This window comes from Corapipo altera, unplaced genomic scaffold (assembly GCF_003945725.1).
Source record: "Corapipo altera isolate COAL_440 unplaced genomic scaffold, ASM394572v1 1, whole genome shotgun sequence".
NCBI lineage: Eukaryota > Metazoa > Chordata > Aves > Passeriformes > Pipridae > Corapipo > Corapipo altera.
The window spans coordinates 29,988,437-29,997,839 of NW_020884873.1; the positions used below are offsets into that span (position 1 = coordinate 29,988,437).

Here is a 9,403-nt window from a genome sequence, read left to right on the forward strand (position 1 = left end):
TGGGCTCCCTCTTCTCTCTTGCTGCAGCCTGTAATTTTAATTCACACTCTTGAAATTCCATGGATTGCAGTCTCTCTACCTCTCCCCTCTTGTCCTGTCAGGAGGCTGATTCCCACTGCCAAACACTGCTAGCACACCCCTTCCACAGTCCACTCCTGTGATTTTTTTTTGGTGGGTTGCATCTTACTCATAGAAGGAGTCAGACACTAAACAAGTGCTGAACTAACCTAATTATCCTTCCTCAAATTCTTCCCAAATCTGCTTTGTTGCGCTTTCACAAAACGTGGCCACTGTTCAGGTGAGAAATGCAGCGAGCACTTCATGCACTTTGTTGCATTCCCTCCGAGGAGAAATGCCTCCCCAGGACCCCTGGTCCTTCCTTCGCATCGACCAGGTGCCTACCCCCGGGCAGGCCCCTCGTCCTGTGCTCACGAGCTCTGCAGCACTGAGGGATACCAGCTAAGCAGGCAGGCCCAGAAGACTTCTGTATCCAAGAACTGAGAGAAACAAATTTGCCTCCCAAATTTGCTCGTCCAGAGGCACTGAATCTTTCTGTCAATGGCGTTCGGCATCCAAAGCTCGGTATCGGCTGAGACAGGAGCAGGACTCCACCCAGTGCAGTGCTGCGCGGGAAAGAGGGAGCACGTTTCCATCGCCTCCATCCTTCCCGTCGCCGCCCTCCAGAAGCCACTGGGCGGACGGCAGCTCCGTCTGGGATGCTCACTTAGCGTGGCGGCCAGTGCCATCTAGCGGGATCGGGAATGAGTAACCAACCTCCTCAGAGGTCCGGAGGGACCCGGCAGCACCCTCTGCCACGGGGTCCCCTCCCCGCTTTTTTCCCTTCTGTGGGAAAGCGCTCCCACAGCGGGTTCCCTGTTTGAAGGATACGGACAGACAGAAATTAAAATAAATGGCTAAAAACATGCATCAGCTGGATGGCAAGCGTCCAGGCATAAGGGATCCTGGAGTTCTGTTTGCTGTGGGAGATGGGGTGGGCGAAAGGCTGGGAGTTGGAGCACGCTACGAAAGACAGGTGACAGGTCCAAAGCAAAGTGTGTGGCCGGGTCAAAACTGATTTTTTTAATTAATATTTTCATTATGTATGGATTAGATGATATAAATATCCTTCTCATCATTATTAAACATCGTAAAGAGCAGGTTTTTATAGACAGGTCTGATAAACACCTGCCAAAGATAACACTGTGCTGCCTCACAGTGTTCTTGCTCTTAAAGGTCTCCTCCAGTACTTCACTCCATTGGCTTTTTATGGTCTCCATAAAAGAGAAAGAAGGAGGCAACATTCTTGCTTTTATTAAACAAAATTCTCAGTTACAGGTAGGGAGAGGGAAGAGGATGCAGAGTATTCCCCAGAGAATCTTAAATTACGTTATTCAATGAAATATTAATCAGGAATTCCTTTTCGTTAAGTACGAGCACTTAAGTACTTCAGCTATTTATGTGCTTGTACTTCAGCATACATTTTGACGAGGCAGGGCGTTCTTCCCATTATGTTGCAGAGTAACGACAGAAAACTCAAAACTGAAAAATGCGGCTGGAAAAGATGTTTCACACGAAGGAAGAGGAAGGAAAGAAGACACCTGGTATATGCCTCTCACCTCAATCACGGCATTAATCTTGGGAGACAGTTCCTGTAATCAGAATAGAGGCACAGAGTCCCAAAGGGGCTGCCAAGCCACCCTGAGGAAGCGAGGGAGGTCTCCAGCAGGGACACCACGCACCAAGCCCTGCTGGCGTGAGATAGACCGTGCTGCGAGCGGGACAAAGTAACGCAGACGGGAATCTGCGGGAACCCCCCATGCGCACAAGCAGCAAGGCGCGGTTTCGGTCTGACATTCCCAGCGGCCCCGGGCCGGCCCCTCCCGTCGTGCATCACTTCCCCCGCCCCTTCCGGCGCGCGGGCGGATATGGCGGCTGCCACTGAGGAGCCCGAGCCGGGGCCGAGGCCGACAGAAAAACAAAAGAAGAACAAGAAGAAAGCGGCGCCAGGTGTGGGTGGGGTCCGGGTCCGTGCGGGGCTGGCGGCCGGCGTGTCGGGAAGCCCTAGGGCTGCAGATCCTCTCCGTGCGGCGCTGGGGAGGGTAGAGGCTGCTGTTGGGTGCTTGGGGCTTGTGGTGGTGCGCCCGCCCTCAAGGTACTCGGGTTCCTTGCCTCAGTCCGTGCCTTGTGCTTGTGTAATATACTTGTATAGTAACCTTATATATATATGTGTGTATATATATATATATATAATGTTTTATCAACAGCGCATATCTCAGCGGTGGATTTTTTTTGTTTGTTTGTTTAAGTATAAGTAGCTTAAAGCAGCAACTTCATTACGGCCAGTAGAGATGCAAACCAGATTTTAGAGAATATTAAACCAAACTTCTTTGTCCCTCTGCTTTCAGATACCCTGTCTTTTGTAGTTAAACGGGGAGGAGATGTGTAATAGTCACTGATGCAATGGGAGGAAAAAAAACTCAACAGCTTTTTTTTTGTTGTTGTTGTTGTTTTGTTACACCTATAACAGTTGATGAATCGGAACTTCTCACTGTGCCAGATGGATGGAAAGAGCCAGCTTTTACAAGAGAGGATAATCCCAAAGGGCTCCTGGAAGAAAGCAGTTTTGCAACATTATTCCCAAAGTATAGAGAAGCGTACTTGAAAGAGTGCTGGCCACTCGTGCAGAAAGCCTTGGGTGAACACGTATGAATTCTTAATAATTGTGATGCTGCACTTTATCTTTCGGGGCACACATGTCTTAACTAAACTTATTAAAATAGCGGAAGTTGCTTTTCTCATACTGTGTTTGTAAATTTCTGCTGTGCTTGCGTTTAGAATTAGCAGTGTCATTTTTTGTTGGCATCAAAATCACTGAAGAACTGTGTAGCCGACTTGCAGTCCTTTACAGATGCTGTTAGCAAAGCTCTCCGCTGATCTTCTCATCCAGACCCTGACAGCTTTGTTCAGCACTTAAATTCAGGGAGATGAGGGAGATGCTTTGGGCCTTGTGACATATATTCAGTCTGGTTTTTGTCTGTGTGTGTGAATTTCCTTAAGCTGAAAGTCGCTTAAGAAATTTTGGAAAATAGATCTGCATTAAGTGTATGGCATTCTGATTGTTAACTGCTTATTGCAAAAGCTGAATTTTGAGGTTCCTATTTAGAGACTGATGCACTGTTTCTTTTCAAATACTGCAGTATGTGAATGCAGCACTGGATCTAATTGAAGGAAGCATGACTGTCACTACCACTAAGAAGACTTTTGATCCATATGCAATCATCAGAGCTAGAGATTTAATAAAACTTCTGGCAAGAAGTGTTCCATTTGAGCAGGTCTGTAATAAATCCTGGAAGTTTGTATCTATCATAATGTGTATATTCTATCTTAAAGTCCATTATATATCCTACTCAAATTCTGTCCTATAAAAGAGTACATTTTGAAAATCTGGGATTTTCAAGTGAGTCAAGTAAAATAAAATACATATTTAAAGTAAATATATCTGAAAGCAAAGTGAGAAGAATAAACTGAAGTATTCTCTTGACTCTTATGAATAGTACACTTGCATTCAGATGACATTGACTGCATCTTTTCTTTTTAGGCAGTTCGTATCCTTCAGGATGATGTTGCCTGTGACATCATTAAGATAGGCTCTCTGGTGAGGAAGAGAGAGACTTTTATAAAAAGAAGAGCACGGCTTCTTGGGCCAAAAGGATCTACTCTGAAGGTATTTCCTCTAAGTGTAGTAACCAGACAATTCTTACACCCAAATTTGTGTCAGGTCTTCATAATTAATTTCTTTTTTTTTGGTATAGGCCCTGGAACTGTTAACAAACTGTTATATTATGGTGCAAGGCAACACTGTTTCGGCTCTTGGACCCTTTAGTGGGCTAAAAGAGGTAAGGGGAGGTAGATGAGCTGTTTGTGTAGCAAACGCAAACTTCTGTGCCCAGCTCAAGGGCAGGTGTTAGGCAAAATCTGGCAACTTCAAGTATTTCACTGACTTTTCAGCTATGTGTTAGTAAGCTACAGGAATATCTGTAGTCTTATCGTTTTAGCTGCTGAATTTTTTTAGACTCTGAGGTCATTCTGTCTTGGAAGAAAAAATACTTGTATATGTTTTAATACCTATATAGAAGAATGCTTGTCAAAAGCAAGTTCCTCATGACACCATAAGATCCATGGGAACATGACAGTAATATATTTTTTGGGGTCTGCTGGAGTCTCTTAGAAACATGGCAATATTATTTATATTTCTAAAGTGCTGTGCCTTCTAGTTAACCCTGTGTGTTAGCTTTTTAAAGGCTGGAATCGATGATCTTGGAGGTCTTTTCCAACCTTAATGTTTCTGTGATTTTATATCTCACTAATTTGGGGAGACAGAGGTGGGGAGAGGAAGCAAGATAATATAGCTGGTATTTTAAATTATTAGAATATGAAGTACTTGCTGAGTTTTCTGTTCTTCATTTTGTATTAAATACAGGTCAGAAAAGTTGTTCTGGACACAATGAAGAATATACACCCCATATATAACATCAAGGTTAGCACAGTCCACTGTGTGGCTTTGTTTACAAGAAAGTACTATTTTTTCCCAGATAATTGTGTGTTAATAATTTACATGTTTTTATGTGGTAATCTGTATTTGAGAATTTCTGCAGTGTGCTGCTTTAAAAAAACCCTGACTTTGACATCCTCCATTTTATTAGGATTATTGCCATAATACCATTAACAGTATGTGAGAAAACACTAAAGGAAGTGTGTATAACCTTTTTGCCCTTCGATTGTTTGCTTAATACTTGCTTACTTACACTGAGGCACCTTCTCCAGTGCATTCTGTCTCCATTTTGAGACATATGCATCTTTCTGGTTCTGCTGTTCATAATTAAGCCCCACTGCTCTCACTGAAGTGAGAGATGAAGGTTTGGATGTAGCACATTCACCGTAAGACAGTCTAGTAAAATTTGTATTTTGAATCTCTTGACTGTTACTGTAATACTGTTTTTAATAACTTCTTTACGACATTCTGAAACTACTGAAGACTTTGATGATCAAAAGGGAATTAGCAAAAGATCCTGAACTGAGGACACAAAGCTGGGAAAGATTTTTACCTAAGTTTAAGCGGAAGAACTTGAAAAAACGCAAGGAGCCTAAGAAGAAAAATACTAAGAAGGAATACACACCGTTCCCACCTCCACAGCCAGAAAGCCAGGTCAGTTGAAACTTTATTTGGTTATGCAGGAATATAGCATGACTTGAAATTGTGTTCTTTGTAAAAAGAGGTTGGGAGGCTTTTTCTGTCAAGATCTTGATTTCCTGATACTAAACATCTGGCTTATAATCCATAATTACTTAAGGCTTCTTGGTAATTGTCGTACATAGATTGATAAAGAATTGGCAAGTGGGGAATACTTCTTGAAAGAAAGACAGAAGAAACGCAAGAAAATGGAAGAGATAAAGGTAAAACTGTACTGGTCCACTGTCCAGTTAAAAAGCATTTGACTTCTGACCTGGAATTTGATTTTTTTTTTTTGGTCCTTTTTGCCCTGCTCTACTGCTACTTGACCTTTTTATTGGTAACTTCAGGCAAAGCAAGCAGATGCAATCAAGAAAAGACAAGAAGAAAGAAATAAAGCTTTTATCCCACCCAAGGAAAAACCAGCTGTAAAAACAAAGAAAGGTAACCTTTTTTTTTCCTGTTCTAAAACCTTCTATTGTCAGTTCCTAAGCTAAGTGACTTTACAGATACAGCCTAGGAAAAAAAAAGGTCACACAAAAAAATCCTGTGGTCAGAGCCATGCCTAGAGTTGCCAGACACAGTAGAAAGATCATGCAGCCAATAATTCTATACCTGTAAAATTACAATTTTCTGTAGAATGCCCAGTCTCGATTTGCTGTCCTGGCTTCATCAATTTTTGGCTTTCAGTCTTATAGTGAAGCTGTCATAACTTTTACCTTCAAGTGGCTTTTCTAAAAAGAAACCCAAAAGCAGTATTTACTTGGAAACTTTTGCCACAGGTAAGTACTGGTGCAAGATAGGGTAAATAGCTTTTTTTAAAAGTTAAAGCAAAAACCACTATATGCAGAGGAAGAGCTTATGTTCTCAGATGATTTTCTTAATGCACTAGAGAAACAAGTCTTCAGTTTTTTGGATTCATTGATTATGCTGCCTATTCATGATTAGGTATACTATGTTTGTTTTGTATTGGCTATACTGCCTATATATTATTACACTATGTATTACACAATTTCTTATGAATTTAAAAGCCTGTGTTTCTTGAAAAGCATGTGTTCTGCAGCATTGATACAGTACTGGTTTTTTTGTGGCGGCAGTAAATTTCCAATGAGCCTGTTGTTGACTGCACTGTCTCTCAAATATGGTGCTTTTCTAGTTGATGCGTGTTTTGAGCTAAAATCCTTCAGTCTTCCAAGAATAGATGACAGCACTAGTTTGTATGAAGAGAAGAACTGAGATCCAAAGAAGACATATGGTACCTACTGTTAGATATAGGAAATAACTGTATGAGATAGGAGAGTTAGATCCAAATTCATGACTCGTGCTCAAAAGAGAAAATACCGTCACTTAGGTGAACGTAAGAGTAGGTTATTCACGTTGCTCAGCATTAAGTGTTTCACTTCAGTATTCTGTAGCAGTCTCTTATAAAGGTCTGCATGCAGGGGTCAAAGATCTTCACCATATGCCCCCAGCCCACCCTTCCCCATCCTATTTCCAACAGTGGTCAATAATGGATTGCCACGGACAGGCATGTTTGGGATCTTACCACTTTAGTTACTTGCAGAAAGACAAAATACCATGAAAGATCTTCTAGATATAAGCACTCAGTTATTTTCTTCTCTTCTTATGTGAGATCAGTCATGCCAATAGACCTATGTCTAAGACAGTGTATATGTATTAATTTCAGAGGAGTACAGTAATGTTCTGAGGAGTGGGGGATAATAGTTTGTACTGTGGCATCTGTGTCCAAATGCAGTTGTATGGGATTTTTTATATGACTGTTCTCCTTTGAATTCTGCTGAATAAGATTTGTAGATAATATGAGTTTCAACAAAAATGCTTAGATGAACAATCTATAAAAACATTAGTAAACATAAAATGAGTCCTAACCAATGCCACAAGATGCAGTTTACTATGTTTATATATGAAGTCATCTCATAGACTGTTAAAATTTTCAAGAAGTAAAATTCATGTCTGTTACCTTTATATTTCTTACTATGTAGCCTCCACTGAGAAAAAAATTGATATTGAAGCCATCAAGGAAAAGGTAAAGAATGCAAAGAAAAAGAAATTAGGAGCGCTTCCTGAGGAAGAAGTAAAGTTAAAAATGGCAGCAGATGAAAAGAAAAAAAAGAAAAAGAAGTAATTCACCATCCAAGATACTCACTTTTCTCCTCCAATAACGAACATTTTCACCCTTGGAAGATTGGAGACTTTTTGCTGTCGGTATTATCTGGATGAGAAAAGACTAGGTAGAAAGATCATTCTGTTTTCACAAGTACAGTTTAATTAGTGGACCTAAAGCAGCTGTGCAGACTTGCCAAGGTTGGTGAGGAAAATCTGTGCCACTATAGTGTTTGAGAAAGTAAGAGAGTTGGATAATATCCCATCTGCCTAAAGGGAAGGTTTCATAATAGAAACATTTAGGAGTTTGATGTGGAGTGTTAAACTTTAGGGTCAGAGAACTCTAAAAAGGTGAAAGTTCAAGGTAATTCTTCTGTGAAAGACTACCAGACAGCCTCAGTTGTGGTGATAACTTTTGCTAAACGGGCAAGATTTTTTACTGTATTATGCTTTTGTTTCTGTAAAAGCTGATTATTTGTGTGTGTCTTGTCTTGATGTTAATAAACTATTTTAATACAGTGTTCTTAAATCCTTTAATTAATAGTCTACTGCCCAACCTACATGTTGTTTTCCAGGAAACAAACTCACAGCTTCATATGAGAATTAGACAAACCATAACCTTCATTGATTACCATTAATACCATTAATAAACTGTCATTTATTAGCATTATCCTTATGGTATTTTAGACAGAATGTGGTACAAAGTGTCTTTACACAGGGAAAGCATAAAATCATCTTATCTACCTTTAAATATATTTTTAATTTATTTCCTGCTTGCAAGAATGTCTTAAAAAAGTGTGTTCCTCTTTTTTTTTTTTTTTTTTGAGGTCCTTCCCCTATTTTAAAGGAAATTTAGAGGGTTTTCAGTTTCCTGAAAATGCAAAATGTGATGAAATAAAGTGGACCAGCAGAGCAGCTGTTGCTTATTTCATATGTTTGAGATTAAAGAAACAAATGTAATGAGGTAGAGCCACATTAATTTCCTGACTCTGTTACTCTGTTAAGAGTGTTTTTGCCAGGTTTTAGAATGTTGATCACCTGCACTTGCAGGGGAAATGATTATGCTAGAATGGTGCCACTCACTGCTTTCAGGTGGATGACCTTTTATTTCTAACTAGTAGGTGAAAACATAGCCAATTTTTTTTTCTTACACATATAAATAAAAATTTTGAATATATGTGGTTAGATAGCTTTTTTAGAAACCCCAACTGGCGTTTGGCAGTTGACAGTGCAAAGGGGAGACTGATGTTCAGAGTTTGTGAGGTAGAGTTCAGACCTTTCACAGAGTGCAAGGACTAATTTCAACAGGACACACTGCGGTATGTTTAAATGCCAGTTCTGAGAGCGTGCCCCCACGAATGTGCTTCAGCAGAGGAGTCTGCAGAGAACCCAGTAAGGGGGAGGCTGACTGTACCCAGCAAAGGACCATGAGTGTCTTAGGGAAGGGAGAGTCCTTGGCTCTAATCTGAACTGCATGAGGCCCCTCTCATGATGGAGCGGCACAAGTGTTCCTGTTGTTTAAAAAGTTAAAAACAAGTTGTAGGGCTGGTTGTCCCATAGTGGTCTTGCAGGCTGGCATATCATTTCAGGAACCTGATCTGGCTGTGAAAGTATCCTACAAAAAAGTGTTTTCCAGCTGCATCAGCTAAATGCTTGGTTGCCTGAGTTGCAGTGCAGGAAAACATAGCCCACCTTGGTGGCAGCCTGGATTTAAATTATACTTTCTGTGGAAGTCTGCTTTTTTAATTTAGGACTCACAACTGAGTCCTAAATTTTTAGCTTTTACATCAAATGTAGCTTTTACATCAAATCCTTATCTGTAGTAGAATTCTTAGCAGTCTTCAGGCAGTCTCATCCTATTGTTACGGGGTGGAAGGGTGTAAGATTTTGTTTCATATTTTTTGTTTATTGTGGATTTCAAGGATTGTTGGTTGGACATTTATTTAGTTAGACTGGAAAATCAAGAAAGTTTACTCATTCCTGTAGGAAAGTTAAACTAAAGGATTTGTCTGCCTGAGAGTCCACATCTGAATAGTAACTGGCTGCATG

General features: G+C 40.5%; 1 protein-coding gene across 1 annotated transcript; it reads left to right on the top strand.

Annotated features, from left to right (window-relative positions):
* The first annotated feature begins 1,904 nt into the window (after positions 1-1,904).
* Positions 1,905-7,883, top strand: KRR1 (KRR1, small subunit processome component homolog). The gene is made up of 10 exons (XM_027655051.1): positions 1,905-2,007; positions 2,528-2,703; positions 3,198-3,332; positions 3,599-3,724; positions 3,813-3,896; positions 4,481-4,537; positions 5,036-5,206; positions 5,377-5,454; positions 5,581-5,674; positions 7,234-7,883. Exons 1-10 carry the CDS (start codon positions 1,926-1,928, stop codon positions 7,374-7,376), a joined length of 1,146 nt encoding a protein of 381 aa, XP_027510852.1. The 5' UTR covers positions 1,905-1,925; the 3' UTR covers positions 7,377-7,883.
* Positions 7,884-9,403: the final 1,520 nt, after the last annotated feature.

What these genes read in the sequence shown, in the direction of transcription:
- KRR1 (XM_027655051.1), top strand. Translation starts at nt 1,926, where the DNA reads ATGGCGGCTGCCACTGAGGAGCCCGAGCCGGGGCCGAGGCCGACAGAA. An exon ending in CAAAAGGATCTACTCTGAAG is followed by an intron (nt 3,725 to 3,812) that starts GTATTTCCTCTA and finishes TTTTTGGTATAG; the next exon opens with GCCCTGGAACTGTTAACAAA. An exon ending in AGAAAATGGAAGAGATAAAG is followed by an intron (nt 5,455 to 5,580) that starts GTAAAACTGTAC and finishes TGGTAACTTCAG; the next exon opens with GCAAAGCAAGCAGATGCAAT.